This window comes from Parasteatoda tepidariorum, chromosome 7 (assembly GCF_043381705.1).
Source record: "Parasteatoda tepidariorum isolate YZ-2023 chromosome 7, CAS_Ptep_4.0, whole genome shotgun sequence".
Classification (NCBI taxonomy): domain Eukaryota; kingdom Metazoa; phylum Arthropoda; class Arachnida; order Araneae; family Theridiidae; genus Parasteatoda; species Parasteatoda tepidariorum.
Window position 1 is genome coordinate 31,990,142 of NC_092210.1, and position 17,219 is coordinate 32,007,360.

General features: G+C 28.1%; 1 protein-coding gene across 1 annotated transcript in view; it reads right to left on the reverse strand.

Annotated features, from left to right (window-relative positions):
* The window catches only part of LOC107446684 (chromodomain-helicase-DNA-binding protein 1), a gene marked incomplete at its 5' end in the record, with an annotated part of 45,824 nt that extends 36,784 nt beyond the window's left edge, over nt 1-9,040 (reverse strand). The window contains 7 exon segments of the mRNA XM_043043196.2: nt 1,413-1,629; nt 2,269-2,402; nt 3,403-3,645; nt 4,738-4,805; nt 5,016-5,099; nt 8,275-8,464; nt 8,749-9,040. Of these exon segments, the coding sequence (XP_042899130.2) occupies nt 1,413-1,629; nt 2,269-2,402; nt 3,403-3,645; nt 4,738-4,805; nt 5,016-5,099; nt 8,275-8,464; nt 8,749-9,040 (1,228 nt within the window).
* Nucleotides 9,041-17,219: the final 8,179 nt, after the last annotated feature.

The window sequence follows — 17,219 nt, forward strand, 5'->3', positions numbered from 1 at the left end:
AAAAAAAAAATCACATTATTAGCATTTTTCCCCAGCACAATCCAAAGTGTCATATAAATAATTTGAGTAAATAATTTTAAATTTTTTTTCCTTTGAAAAAAAAAAACATTTAACCTTTACATTTAAATAAAGAGTACACTGTTCACACATTATATATTTACAATCTAACATTATTTCAAATTCAAAAACAAAATTAAAATCTATCTAAACAGCAATAAAACATATAAAAAATAAAGGTTAAAAAATGATATTTTAGACAAAAGTTCTTGAAGACAATACTTTGATTCAAAGATTTAAAAGTAAGATTAATTAAAAGATCTATCAATTAGTGCATTGAGCTGCAAAAAAGTAAATTGTTTGAAATAGTTGACACCTCTGAATAATTTAATTATCAAGCCCTTAACATACGAAGACGTCTGGGAGACGTAATTGGTTTCTTATGTCAAAACTATAATTGACGTGCCTCAGACGTCTAGAGATGCCAACTTGCTCTGGACAGCAAATAAATATTTTAAAGTTGTAGTTTATCAATTGTGATTCTTGGTTTAATAAATTCTATTTAGAAGATTTTTATCCGCCACTATTTCTAAATAATTCGTAGACTTATAAACAGGGGTGATTGTGAGTCCAAGTCAAAATTCCGGAAAATTTCTTGAGTTTAAAAAAAAAAAAAAAAAAAAAAAAAAAAAAAAAAAAAAAANTGAAAAATTAGAAAAACATTTAAACAAGGTTTTTTTCCTTTTTCTCAATATTTCTTACTTTACTTAAAATATATTTAAAATTTTACACATACCTATGATGACCTGGAGAAGTAATTAAAATTTCAAATAAGTCTTTATGATTATAAGAACTATTTACTGATAAAAAATGAATATTAATCATGAATATAAGCTTATAAAATATCTCCCTGGCTCTCCCTTACAAACAAATAAAATAAACTATGTTTTTAACTTCCATCTTTGAAAATTTGATTTCCGGAAACTTCTGTGATCAATAATTTTCTGAAACGTCCGGACCTTTAATCTCCGGAAACTTCCGGATCACTGTTAGCAAAAATTCCGGAAATCCGGATTTTTTCCGGAGCACAATCAGCCCTGTATATAATTCTCCACTTTATAGTAGTCATATCATGTCATACAGTAATCATACCTTTTAAAAAGCAAGCAAATATATTCAAATATTTGCAAAATTTAGTTTGTAGTTATTTACCGTTTCTTTAATTATTTTGGCGTGTCTGGAGCAGTTGGCATATATGTCAACATTCCATTGCGAGTTGTTGTTTACAGTGCAATTAAAGATCATTTCTATATCAAGAAATTTAACAATATGCCAAGGGTTAAAATAAAATTTTGAACAGGAAATTATGGAGCACCAAAAAGAAGACAAATTAAAAATATTAAGATGAAATATACCATTCTAGCAGCTCGTCATTCTTTTTCTTGTAATTTTCAAGCTTCTTCATTCCTTGAACTTTTTGTTCTTTAAGGGTCGCTTCTGTTTCCCATGTGTTATGCAAATAAGACCAGCCCTTCCATTTTATCAAAAATTGTTCTTCTGTTTCAGTAGCTTCACCAGTATTTGGGTCACCAAAATCATCCACAGCATAAACAGTAGTACAGGCTCCAGTTGCTAGAAGTATATTACATAAATTTAATTCACCAATCATCAATAATGTCAGTTTTGGATAACACAAATCAAAAATGATTGTTTTAATTAATTTATAAATGCCGTAAAAGCATTTGAAGAGTTTCAGAAAAGTTTTTTTTAATTAATTTAAATTAGCATTTATTATAAACTGTAACCATTATAGTTTAAAAAATAAAAAAAGTTTTAAATCAAAATACATAACTAATTATTTAATTTGATAACAGCTCATTTTCCATAATTAATAATTAAATTAGAGTTGGAACAATTTTTTGATAGACTTAAATAAAATTTTTAAATAGTTTTTGAAAATTAAAAAAAAAGCCTTATAAGACAGGCAATTGGCCAAGAAATTTAATATCTCTCATTTACATAAGTGCACAGTTTAAAAATTGCTGTGTTAACATCTCAAGTAGTTAATCACATATTTTAATAATTTTAAATTAAAGGGGAACTACAATTTAAAAATGAACTTTTATTAAAATAATTGAATTATTTCTGACCTTTTCCTAGTCCGACTTGAAAGCAAAAAAAAAGTTGAAACCATTATATGAAAATTATTTTATAAAATTAAATGAAAATTACAATAAATCAAAACAGTCTGAAAAATAGTTAAAAACGTACCTCCTTTTTTGCCAGTACGGTGATCAAGTACCTTCTCAATGCACTCTGCAGTCTCTTCCTCCATTATAGTTTCAGTATATTCTATTTCAACAAGATCATCTGAATCTGTTTCGTCTGCACTTTGCTCTTTATAGCTAATATAAATATCATGACACAATAAGTATATTTTATTGGTACTTTTTGGTTAGCTAAAGAGATGCAGGGAAATTAAATTTTTTTTTAAAATTTCTATTTTATGTTTTTTAATGTATTTAAAAAATAAATCAATTAAAAATATTTTAAAAAAATTGATGGAGGCTGACATTTATTGGAAACTTTTCGATTGCACCTAGATTATTGATATTGATTATATTTTAAGTGCAACAAGCAGTTGAGTAAAATAAAAATTTCGCAAATGATTGTTTTACAAAGTCAAAATAGCAAAAGTAAATGGACAACACTGACAGCATTAAAAACAAATAAATAGTTTAGCAAAAAATTCCATAACAAACACGATGTTAGTAATTTTGAACTAATAAACATGCTACTAAACACTCCTATATACATACATAACTAACTAAAGAAATTATTAATAAAATAGGATAAAAAAAACCTGTTGCTCTGAAAACATTGTAAAAACATGTATATTTCTAAGAAATCTGTTTAAAAAGATTTTATTTTATTTCCAATGTTGCATCATTTGCATTAAGATGAAAAATCTTCTAGTACTAAGGTATATATGCCAATGCATAATATACCTAAGCACAAATGACATGGGCAGAATTTTCTTCTTTTTTTTCTATTACCTAACACTCTTTTTTCTTTTCCCTATTACCAGAAATTTGTCAGTGAAAGGACATTGATACTTTCAAATAAATTTTTTAAAAAATATTTGTCAGATTCTTTAATAAGTTTAGTAAGTATCAGATTTTTAACAATAAGTTTCAGATTCCTTAATAAGTTCAAAAAAAAAAAATACATCCAAATTATGCTTATAACATCAAATTTCTATTAATTTTTTAACTTCAGACATTAATTTATTAAAAAAAATTTCAATAAGTCTCAGATCTTGTTAAAGCAGAGTAAAATAGTAATAATAAAAAACTTCATGGTAAATCATCTCAATTTCAGAAAACAAATTACTGAAATACAAACCTAACACTCTTTCTGGACTGCCGTAATGGAACTTGTTTCTCACTACCATCTGAATCGTAATAATCTTCGTCTGATGAATTATGCCCCTTCTTTTTAGGTTTGACCCTTTTCTTAGAGCTTGAAGTTTTAACAGGTCTTCTCTTTTCTGAATGAGTAGATTTATTTCTAGGTGCAGACCTCTTACTTTGATAAGCACTATCATCACTGTCACTATCACTATTAGATTCCTTCCAGTCTTGAGATCTAAATATAATATTTATAATATAACTATTATAGAAACTTACCAAGAGCTAAAATAACTTTAAGTGCTTTGTTATTAGAGCAGGAAAAAAAAATTTAAAAATTATTTGAAAGCAGGCATTATATAAAGGGGATATCATTGATATAAAAGGATCACTGCAATAATGAGGGGATTGTTTGTATATAATAAATGCTGTACTCGTAAGGACACAAATCCCAAGACATCACAAGACTTCTTTTAAAAGATAAATTTAAATACACACCCAAGTATGCAAAACACAAAAAGCACATTTTAACACAATAAATAATAACAAGAATGGTTAGTAAAAAACCAGGATTGACATTAAAATTTCAGACAAAAAAATACAGAATTGCAAATATCTATTTGAATTCTCAAGCTATTTAATTTATATAAAAGGTTTGTGCAATGAAGACAAGCTGCATGCTCAGAAAAGCATTTGTGGTGAAAAAAACTGTAATTCCTATGCAATAAGATTTAAATACGAATATTTGAAAAGTATAAACCTGAAAAAAATACAGTGGAACAGTTGGATGCACGGGTGCAAGTTGGAAAAAAGGCCAAGACTGAAAATTTTTTGACTGAAATACCTAACATACACAATACCCCCTCGACATATGCAAACTATCTAAGAAAGCTTTACCATAATACATCAAGTTTAAATACTGTACAAAAAACATTTATTCATCTGTCTTTTGATAAAATAACAACAGGACATAAAAAAGTAGACCAATAACATAGACCTAAAAAATATTTTTAAGGACAGAAAAAAAAAATCCAATTTCCGTCTTGGAGTCAGTCTTGTTTCCGTCTTACTTCCGTCTGAGGAAATTTTCGAAAGATGGCACCCATGGTTGGATGCAAAAACATCATTAGACGTGTTCTAAAGCCCTCGTTACATTTGGAAATAACATTTTGGATTATTTTTTCCCATCTTTACAATTAGTCATCACATTTAGATACATTTTTTTTTAATTATCAATGTATATTTACACATTATATTCAAAAACTACGTTCTTCAATAAAAAGAAGTAGGTCATGAAGAAAAAATTCAAAATACATGGATAAATACATACTGCTTCCTCTTGACACGCTTTCCGCCTTTTGAATCCCTTTTTTGTCCACTATCACTTTCTTCAGATTCCTAAAAAAATAATTTAATATCTGTTAGAATGCAAATAATGAATAAAAAAATAATCATTTTAACAGTTCTCACTCTAAAAATAAATTTTAAAGAATATGAGATTAAATATAACATTAAATATAACAGATTAATTATGCCACTGTCAAGCATGTAGGTAAAACAAATAACATTACACAAAATTTATACTGAAACAGCAATAACAAAACTTACATCTCCAATTGTGTACCTTTCTGGCTCTTTTCTTGACCTACCAGACCTTCGTATACCAAATTCTTCAGGGTTCTCTTCCCAAAGCTTAGTAAAGAAAGAAAAATATTGAATTATTTTACTAATAGTCAGATAAATATTTGAAAATATATATACAGTACATGTTTAATCAAATTTAAAAGAAGTTGCAACAATGCACATAAAAGTAGTCTCATATACATGTACAGTGATTTTTTTAAAAAATGTAACGGCAGGTACTGAACTTTCGTTCTTCACCTTGGAAGATGCCGGAAGTGTAGCTCATTTAATGTTACCCAGTGGGCACCTATGAAAATAAGTCATGGATGAGAGCAACATTACCCCCACCACACTCCCACAAATACCCGTTCATAGGGTGGGCCACATTCACACATCTCACACAACAGATGACAACACATAGAGAGAAACATCCATGCTCAGAACGGGATTCGAACCCGCAGCCATTTGCTTCGCAGTCAGGCATGCTAACCGCTCGGCCACCTGGCCGGCTAACAAAAATGTATCCTCCTAAACTTTTCATATTATAATAAGATTTTCATGTACAAATATACAATGTTAGTGGTGTAAAAAGCAGATTGTAAATATGCTATGAAATCAAAAACGCTGGATTTTTCAATTTTTTATCATAAAAGGTTATTTATTACACAAAATCTGTATACCTTACAATTTTCAATTCTTCTTTTTACTAAATGAAACCATAAAAAATATATAAAACCATAAAAAATATATATATTTATTATATTATTGTTTGCATGAAATTATCTTTGTACATATATATATACATCATAAATAGATATAAAATTGAGCTACATAATTAATTATATGAATAATTAGGGATTGAAAATCTGAATGTGATGTATTGGGGGAGGGAAGGTAAGTTTATTCAGAGAGTATACTTTTATGTAACTTAATTTACATGTAGCATTAATTATATTTGGAATTTTCCTTCAAATTATTAAGATTGCATATAGTGAGTTTAAAATAGATTATCAAATCACTTTCTGAAGATGATAAATTATTTGCATCAATTGTAAAAAATTTAGGGCTATGAAGAAATTAAAATGGTACAATTCATGATACAATTTATCCCGTAGATGTTAATTACCATTTGCAGAGGAAGAAGTAATTGGTGGTGGAAAATAGCACTTGGAATTTATTGATGAAGTTTAGTAATCGTTGGAGAAAATAATTATTATCAATTTTTCCACAATTTCCTTTCATAATGATGACGAAAAACAATTATATTCAAGTTATAAGTTAAGTTAACAAAGTTAAAGAAGAGGCATTTTGAATTAATAACAAAAGAATACAGGACAAAGGAACAAAATTTTTTTTTTACTTTTAAATTGACACTTGCGATTTGTTAAAGAAAAGAGGTGAGAATCTTTTGATTTCACGCATCTTCTTAACTTTTACCAGACTTCCAACTTTTGTTCTAATTTCAGTCTGATTTCTGTAATAATATGAAAAACATGGATATCACAGAAATGAAATCCAATATTTCTAAACAGCACTAGCGAAAAAATCATGTATTTTTCTCCCCAAGTCTCACATAAAAGGATTACTACCGTCAAGAATCGGGCACTAAATTTCAAGTGAGCAAAATTTCACACTTTGAAGAAAGTCTAGTTCTCACTTGAAATTATCACGAAGGGGGTCATACAGTCAAAATTCACAAGCGCGATTCAGAATTCACAGATCGAAATAGTATTATATTGAAAATAAAATCATAATTTAAAAAAATACCTATGTTGAAATACCAAACAGTTGAAAATGCGATCGACAAAACCATGTGAACTATTAAATTGTCACAAAGTGAGTGCATCGAAAAGCAATCCTTCAAATGTGTGAATAGAAATTTCCCATGTAAAGTAGTATTAAAAAATTATGAAACTCCTAAGTAATAAATGACAAAAGTGTGATCGTAAATCCACATGAGATCGAGGGTGAATCGTCAATAATTTAGTGCAAAATGCACAATACGAATTTTATGGAACAAAATATCATATTTAATTACCAAGTGAAAATTCATTTTAACATCTACCAAAAGAACGAGCAACAAAACCACCCAGATTCACTATGGAATTGTCCCAAATCAAGAGAATTGAGAAATTATTACTAACTGAAATGCGTGATTTGAAATTCAACAATGGACATGGGACTTTCCACTATATTTCATATCTGCTCTTTTTCAAAGAAATTAGTTTTTATAAAATAAAGGTTGTTAAAGAATAAAATAATTTTTTAAATGGCCAGAAAGGTATAAGTGAAGGGGCAAACCCAACAGAAAACGACTATCCATCAAGAAATCACAAATGCTATGTAGAAGTATTATTCAATATTATTATTTGCCAGGGGAAAGTTAAGGAAGCCTTCCTTATATTAACTGTCTTAGTTTATTGCCGAAGTTCCATTTCTTAGCCTTACACTATGTGTTGGTGGCAAAGAAACTGCAAGACACAATAAGGGATTTTAATAAAATTCATAGTATTCATGTAATTCTTTTCAAATTTTATATTAAATGCGTTGAGCAGACGTAGAGGGAATCTTTAAAATTGGAACTCAAATTGAGATTATTGAATAAAAAGATAACAAATTATATTAAGGGTTTTCATTTATCGGGCAAAGGATTTTACTTTTTTCTGATTTTATTTTTATGAAATTTAGTTTTGAAATGATAGAAAATATGCATATCTTTGCATGGCATTATTATATGGTATTTTAGTAGTGAAAAATAATAGATGGACTCTTTTGGATAGGTAATCAATCTTTTCTTTAGAGTAAGAGAGAAGAAATGGAAAAAGAAGCTAATTCAAATTAAAATATACTTTGCAAAAAAAGAAGCTAATTCAAATTAAAATATACTTTGCAAAAAAAGAAGAAGAAAAAAACTGTATACAATCCAGGTTTGTGCTGAAATCATTACAATTGCTAAAAATGTAATACCCTTAGAAACTCAGAGCACATTAAATAAGTACCTATAACTTTCTATGATAAAAATAAGCTTTTGTATAACAAATTTGGAAATTTTCTTTGATAAAAGCAATATCACTCCCAGATATTTTTTTTTCATCCACACACTCGATAATTTAACATGTAAGAATACATGTACACATTTTTTTATTTTAATTTTTATAGGCTCAAAAGTTCTCACTGGCAAGTATACCTTCGTTTGCATGACAGAGAACTGAACTTAACATGAAAAAAAAAGACTGAAATTTACCGTTTTAAGATCATCTAAATCACGACGGCCTTTCGGAGAACGTTTAACATCTTTTGCTTTAGTTGCCTTAGAGTTGTAACTACCATGGGAACTTTTGCTATCTTCTTCACTATGAGCAGACTCATTTTCTGAATGTGAACTCTGCTTCTCTTTTTTAATTTTAGCATCTTTAGCAGACCCATGACTTTCTCTAAAAATGAGAGAGAAAAAATTACAACCAAATTAAAAAGGAAAAACCTATTTTGTTTTAACTTAAAAAATAGCATTAAAAAATATAATTAAACATAAATTGCAAATGTTTTGATTTCTTTACTCAAAATATAGGAAAATAATTTTATTTCTAACAAATATTCTCTCCTGTCAAAAAATAAAAATGTAGATTTAAGATTTTATAATAAACAATTTACCTTGCACATACCTTCTTCAAAAATAAAAGCAATAAATAAAATTTAAAAAAATAATAAAAAGACTTACGCTTCTGACTCAGATCCTGAGTCAGAACCACTATTGGATGAGCCAGAGTCAGATCCAGAGCCACTGTTAGATCCTGAATTTGAACTTTTAGCTGATCTCCCAGAATTAGATTTTTCATCTTCTGATTTTGATGCAGAGCCAGATTTACCAGATCCTGAGCTAGAATCTGAATCTGAGTCACTGCCAGAATTTTCATTAGTTGAATCTAGAGTCTGGTTCAAAGCAGATGAATCCCTATCATTGCTTATGCTTGAGGATAATTCACCACTTGTAGATAATCCATGTGATTCCTCTTCCTTTAAAAAAAAGTAGAAGTATAAAACAATAAATTCAGTATCGAAACACAAACAATGTGAAAACAATACTGCTTCATAGGGTGATGTTTCATTTCAGTAAAATTTAAACTTAAGTTTTATTTAGATGCATATTCCCTGCAATTGCATGATTCTAAAATACTGAAATTACACAGTGAAAATGAAGAAGAAAAAAGTGGTGTTAATTTTCTTTTTCTAACTTATTATGATAAAAACAAATTGTCACAAATTATTGCCGCAAAATGTAAGGAATAACAAGGGTCTATAATAGTTCAAAATTTCTAGATGCTAGTAAATTATGCAACAAAAACTAACATACTTACGTTTCGTTTTTAGAAAATTACTAGAAGACAATTAGTATTTTTAATATATTAATAAAAAATAAAGATAAGTTTGTTTGTTCTTAAAGGTTACTAACTTATTCTAAGAATATAAAATTACATTTTAATAAAATTAATATAAGATCAAAAGACGAAACTAAGTGCAAACAAGGACACCATATGGGTTAATAAAAAAGGCTGATTTTAAAGTTCTAGTAGGATAGCGACCAGGGACTCAGGATTTTTGGACTTCTCATTAACAAGCAATTAGTGCTTTGGCTACTTGCAATGATGTTGTACCTTATAACTGCATGTAATAAGTCCAGCCAATGAGGCACCTTGGAATCATGTGACCCAAAATTTCAGAACTAACTAAATTTTATATGAACTTCTGTAAGACAAATTTAAAATTTCCCCTTTTTTTTTTATTCCCATTTCAATACTAAATGTGCTTATTTGACACATTTATTTTCATTTAAAAAAAAAAAAAAACTTTAGAAACTATGAAATTTAAAAAAATGTATTGCACATACTGAGTAAAAATAATCATTAATTTGAGTTAGTAGGAGCAGTTGATCCTGGTATAACTAAGGTTGACAAAATCCTATCATAGGCAATTTTTAATGCCTTCAAGTAAACCCCTAAAACAAACCTTCACTAAAACTGTTTTCTTCCCCACTGGCATCGCTCCTTGCACCATTATATTGTAGAATACAATATATGTATGTAGAATAATTTATTTTTTTTTACAAAATTAACAACTTTTCAAACTTCAGCAACACCCTACAACATCTGTACATAATATACTAATTTATGTACTCTGCTATCACAAACAGATCTAACTTATTTTCATTTATCCCAAACAATTCAACTCACAAGGCAACTCAAACAATTCATATCACATTATTATTGATTTTTAACCTTCTTCTCAGCCATTATAGAGATATAACAAGCCCTCTTCCTTATGCTTATTTAAGATATAATTACTGCAAAATGTAATAATTTTTGCAATTTAAAAACCAAATTCGTCATAAGGAGGGAATTAATATCTTGAGTCAGCTTATATTTCTTTATGCCCTAAGCCAGCAAAAATAAGCAAATGGGAAGTTTTTTCTCTAAATGTATGACGGCATTTTTATAAGGGTGAGTTGATATGTTAACCATCTCAACCCAAAAAACCACTTTATGCCATGTGCATTACATATATGGTATTGTAAATAAAATATATTGTAATAATTTGTAATCTATTTTTTGTTAAACCAGGGCTCTCAATTATAGCATTTTAATGGTAAAGCAAATTGCTAGGTTGCTAAGAAAAAAATCCACGTCAACTCTCTAGAATTGCCCCACGAGACATAACCCTTATTAGACTTTTATTTTTATTTTATACATAATTTTCATTGAAAAATTTATAAACATACAGTATGATTATTTGATATTTGGCCAACATCATGTACAATAAAAGTGAATAAAATTTTGTAAAAAGGCATTAAAATGTATGGGCTCAATTGAAAATAGGGTTAAAAATGATTCAATAGTTCTCATAGTCTCAACTAGTTTTTTTTTTTTTTTCCCCTCAACTCTAAACAACAGAATTAATCAATTCAAACTTATTTTAATGAAACATACATAAAATCTAAAAGTACAAGTAACAGCTATGATATAATGCCAACAAAATTAGAAAAAATATGCTCCAATTACAGGTTTGGTTGCTGTTCTTGCTGAAATCTGTTTGCGTGGATTTTAAATTTATTTTATGTTTTTAGATCAATTTTATAATTCATTTGAAATTTGGAGGAAATTTAATGATTGGGAACTTGAGTATTTATTTCTCATCACAGAAGGGTGCAATAAAACCATATACAACAGGGATGGCGAACCAATGGCACGCGACACAATATATTTCGGGCGCTCTACCCGATCACAATTGTTGTTACACTATGAATTGTTATTACACAAATGTTTATGAAGCATATGGAACAATTGAATTAAAATTCACGAAAAACAAACAAATAATAAACAATTATTGATAAAAAAATTAAAAATTAGTACTACAAAAAAACAATTAATGACCGTAAAAAACAAGCTAACAATAAATAACTAGATTAAAAAAAATCATCAGTCCTGCTTAAACTTACATCTTACAACCTAATATAAGTTATTTGTCATCGAATCTGCAACAACAGAAGTCACACTGATGTTACTTTAAGTTGTTTTAAGACATGGCAAAATGTATTTTTTTTTCAATGTAAATAAAGAGTTTTGATTTGATAGTATTTAGTATTAATAATTTTCCAATAATCACGAAGTCAAAATTATTTGATGGCNCGCCACTGAGTTTAGATTTTTTACTGTGAGGATCGATAGACTGTGTTAAAATACATTCTTTGCATTTAAAAATCAATTTATTAGCTACTTTTTTGCAAGTTTTGTCAGAACTGTGATATCTGTAATGAAACTTAATTAAAGCTCCGGAAAAAAATAATTTTAAATGAGTCAGGTAGGAAAGAGGATTTTATAAATTTTAGATGACTACATTTACTTAATTTAAGTTCAGCATATAAGTGTGTTTATTTTTTCTGCTGTCTAGCATACCCTCTATTTTTGCAAAAAAAAATATTTTTTTTGATGCGAGGTGAGAAGTAGACGTTCGTAATTTTAATCATCAAGTTTTTTTTCATTAAATTTAGTATAATTTTTAAAATGTTCACTTCTTTTAGCTTGCAAATAGCACATAACTTTTAAATATCTGAAGCGAATGTCAGAATTATTTTTTTACACAATTTTTCAAACTAACACTACACACGCCCCTGGTTTTTATAAAACTCCTCATCAATGTAGTTACACTGAAAATGAAATTATACCACTAAAATTGTTTTTCATGTAAATTTTTTTTAATAGTTTAACTCAGATTTAGAAGTATTTATTTATGAATCAGATGATTATCTAAAAAAAAAAGCATTAAGAGAGAACAAGAATTAGTAAATGTAATGCTTCTGCTGAAAATTAAAATATCAGTCCTTAAAGTCAGCCAATCGATTTATTAAATAAGTTCCTAAACTGAAATTTAATTAATATATCCACATGAAATAATACACCTTTCAGATTCTACACATTTAACCTTTTGCTTACAGCTGGTACAATAAGTGAACCAGAACGGCTTCATAATGCTAAGGACCGTAAACAAAAGGTTAAACAAATGTCAAAATAAGAGAAAAAATGTAGAAGATTAAAATGGTGTGAAATTTATAATTTTTCCAAAAACAGTAATTTGAAAGTCATACTAAGAAAAGAACACAAGAAATTAAATACTTCAGTTTTGTTTCTGTAAACAAGAAGGTTGAAACATGGGAAATTTTATTATTCGAAACTGCTTTATCTTAGCATTTGTATTTTGACCATAGCATACCTGTTTTCGAGCTTGCTTTATGTGTAATTACAAATATTTTTTTTTTTTTTTAAATAGTACTTTGGAGCTGAACTATCGTCTCTCTAAACATATAAAAAACAGAACCTAAGTCATCAGCTTCACTCAGGGTTGGCAAGGTATTTACCATCTTGGGAAAAATTGTTCCCATCTTCAGAAAAATTTCTTATTGTTTCTACTATTTCTGAAAACAGCTTAAAAGCATTCAAGGCAGTATTGAAACAAGAATTAAACACACTGTTAAAATAGTGTTGTACTAAACATTGCAGAACAATATATGATCATTTTAAGAACTAATGTTCTAAACAATATTACTTTTTTAAAAAAAATCACTTCTGGCATCAATATAGAAAAGAGAAAAACAAACATTTTGTTAACATTATCCAAAATATTTATTCTGCAAACATGTAGGCAACTACCAGCTAAATTGCCTGAATTCCTAAAACAAAAATACCTTTGCTGTTTTTGGAAATTTTGCTGTGTACTTCAAAAGAATGCAACTTTACTTTTGTTAATCACAATCTATCATGCAATCTTTTCTCCATCTTATTGAGATCAACATTCAGTGTTATCAGTTAAGTCAAAAGCCATTACACTTCATTTTTTTCCTTGCATCTCGAAAAACTTATGTTTTTGCGATTTGTTGTTAGTTATTAACTAGAGTTTTCATGCTAGTTGAAGTGTGATATGTTGAAGAGAATACAGTACAAAGGAAAAACAATAACGTTTAGCATTAAATATGCATATTTGCTTATACGACTTATTACTTTTTCATCATCCAAACGTTTATTATATTTGTGGTAATAAATCTAATTCTTAAAAATTATTAATAAACAATGTTTACACTAAATGAGTATGTAATGACCTAAATAAAAGGTGAAATGTATTTTTTGTTGATCTGTTCTGCAAATGTATTCTTAAATGTGCAGCTGTTGAATTATTTAAAGTATTAATTCTTATCCAGTTAAATAAAAAAAAAGAAATTTAAGTTTGGTGACCACAAAATAATTTTTCTGTGCTATAATGCCAAAATATGACTGGAACTAACATATATATACAATTTATGAATAAGGTCATTCTGAAATTTAAATTTCTGGAGCAAAATTTTAGTTTATCATTTTTGATTAAGTTGAGAGAAAAAAATGCTTCCTTAAGCAGACTATAAATCATAACTTTTCAGATAGATGTTTAGTTTCGAAAATTATAACTAAGTTAGTTTTCCTTCTCGTTCTATTTTTTTAAATATTCTGCCTGAAAATTGTTTTCATTCTAATATATTTTTGGTATTATTTTCTCCTGATTATCCTATTTGAACCACATAAGAGGCTTGTTTTTGCTATACATATTTTTTTATTGTTTATCATATATTCATTTTATAACTAAGTTTTGATAATAACATTTCTATCTTTATTTCTAATGTCTACATCATTGATATTCATTTTTGTCGTTCAGATTTTTGAAAACTTATTACATAAAAAACAATTTTTTTATACTTTTAATTCATTTGAACAAATGATTATTTTGCAAATTTTGAGCTTAAAAGCAGACATTTTTATCATGAACATGAAATATTTTTTTTCCTAATCTAATTTCCTAAAAATAAACGACTAAAGATTGGTAAGATAAATCTTTATTTTACTGTACCCTTATCATAGTTTATTTTTTAAAAATCTAATTATTCCTTTGACCCCCTCATGCAACAGGTCATGGGTTAGATCCTTGGGCTGGACAAGGTTGAACCAGCCTTTCATCCATTCAGTGGGTCGATAAATGAGTACCAAGCATGCTTGAGAACTAAACACGCGTTCGGCTGACCACCTAACTGGAACATCTGCTCATGCACACCACAGCCAAAGGTCAAGAAAACTGAGATGGGCACAGAAGGCCTGGTCCTATATAGGCTGTTGCGCCACTGAGTTTAGTTAAGCAATTATTCTTTTGTAAAAAATAAAAATAAATTATTTTTTTATAAAATAACATAATTCTGCTCATTTGAGTTTTCCGGTTAATCAGTTATTTTCTGTATATACAGCTGTAGCAAAGTTATGGTGTACAATGAAATAATACAATGCAATTTTTAAATATGAATTCAATTTTTAATTAATGGTTATAGGCTCACATTGAAAATCTAATAGATATGGGTGATTCTCACGAAATATGACAATTTACAGTCCCTTGCTCCAAGATCTAATACTATACCACTAAATGAACTTTTTTGTTAAAATTTTAATAAATAGCATTGCTGTTAGTACTTTAAAATGACCTTGTATTAGCATTGACTGTTTTGCATATTTAAAAAATTTAATTGCATTTCAAAATGTCATTTTCCTGGTATGTCACAAACAATATTTCCAATAATAACTAGCTCATAACTTCCCATATCTAAATTTTTTTTATCTTAACCGTTGTAAACATTTCTAGAATATATGCAGAGGGTATTATTTACAAGAACTTCGTTGAAAATAATTTTTTCTGTCAATAATTTGTCACAAGGAAAACTGTCATTTTATTACCTACTTTTATTTAGTGATTTATAACCAAAATAGATAAGGCCAGCAATCAATATCTTATGCTAATAGACTGATTAGAACACCATCCTATCTGAACATGTCTTATTGCATGAATAAAGAACCAACTTTCTAGTTCAAAACCTATTTCAAAAATTTTTTCAACGTGAGTAGGTTTTTATGTTGTCATTTTTCTGTTTTCTTGAAATCATTAATAACATAAATTTACCTGTGTTATTTCAAGAAATCCTATCGTTTTCTGCGGAATGTAAGCATCTTAGGCAGAAATGTTAAAGTTAAATGCTATATAATGGCAAATTGTCATTATCCTGGCTTTAAAGTACCAGAACATTGAAACAGTTACCAGAAAATTTTCTTAAACAGTTGAATGCAAAGAGAGAAAGCAAATATTAACCTAATACCAAGTTTATGTAAGATTGTAATATGCTTGAATGTAATCAGTTATTTTTTTAATTTAATGATGGATTATTTTACACAATTTTATTCTGTACATATCAGCAAGACAAATTTTTTTCATTCTTTCTACATTGGATAAAAGAATTTAAGCTATTCATGGTCTATCTAACGCAAAGGCTTAAATTGATTTACTCACCATTAGCTTAAAAATGACTGTTTTTTTTAACTTCTAAGCTAATATGTCATTTTCCTGGCATTAAAAATTTGGTAATTTTTTTTCTTCTTCCCTTTAGCAAATGTCAATTAACTACACTGCAGTCTGTAAGATATTAATAAATGTAACTAAATAAATATACAAAAAGAAATTTTGATTATTTTGAAGACTTTAAATTTGAAGAAATATTTTGTTTCGAATTGTCATGTTTCCAAAGAATCACCCATATATCAGAATATTGAGAAGATTTGCCTCACCTGGTTACATGAATAATTAGTTTTACAATTACAAATTAGGTGATAGCTTACATCATATCACTTGTCTAATGGCTTGCTGACATACATATATATTTACACGTATATTAACTATAATTATTAATATTCTATAATATGGAAATATGATTCAAATCGGTTATAAATAATAAAGCACAAGGGCTAATAGTATTTACCAGTAAAATCCTAGTTTTTACTGTGTCCTGGTAAAAACTAATTTTTCCCCGCTAAAAAGCAACCCTGGGGCCTTACCATTTGATCATTTTCTTTCAAATTTCTTCAATTAACAATAAAACAAAATTAATGTTACATTTAATATATTTTCACTACATAAAAACAGGCATATTTTGGATTAATAAAGGTAACCTAAAATGCCCCCCCCCCCAAGTTTGTTATATTGCCATGCTTTGTGTGATACTAATATGCAAAAATAATTTAAATCAAACCATAAAATGTTTCAGCTAGTTTTACATGAATTTGATGGTCAGTGTTATAGTGATTTATTTAGTGAAATTCTGAATACATTTACTATCAGCTGAATAATAATTTATTTTTGACTTAGTAGTCTGATAGCAGCACTGAACAGATAGGCCTCGCTTTCTTCCAAATGGAAACTATTTTGTGCCTGCTAGTTTGTTAACACACTGGTTAGTGAAATTGGCCGCAGTAATGTTTTGCATCTTTCGCAATTCTCTCAGGTGTGATGAATAACAATATCAGGCTCCTCTTCACATTCAATTAAACAATAATTTTTTTTTTCATCATAAAGAGATGATTTTTGGGACTAATTAGAATGTGAACAGATTCTGTACAAGCATATGGTAAAGCAGGTAATCTGCTGTTTCCTTTCAACGAAAATACGAAGGTACGTTTAGTTGTCTTAACTGGTAATTAGCTGATAAGCAATGAATGCTTCCTTTTCAGCTTAACCAGCATTAAATACCAAAGACAAGTGATTTTAATTAGTGAACTTATAACCTTAATAACAATAAATTTAAAT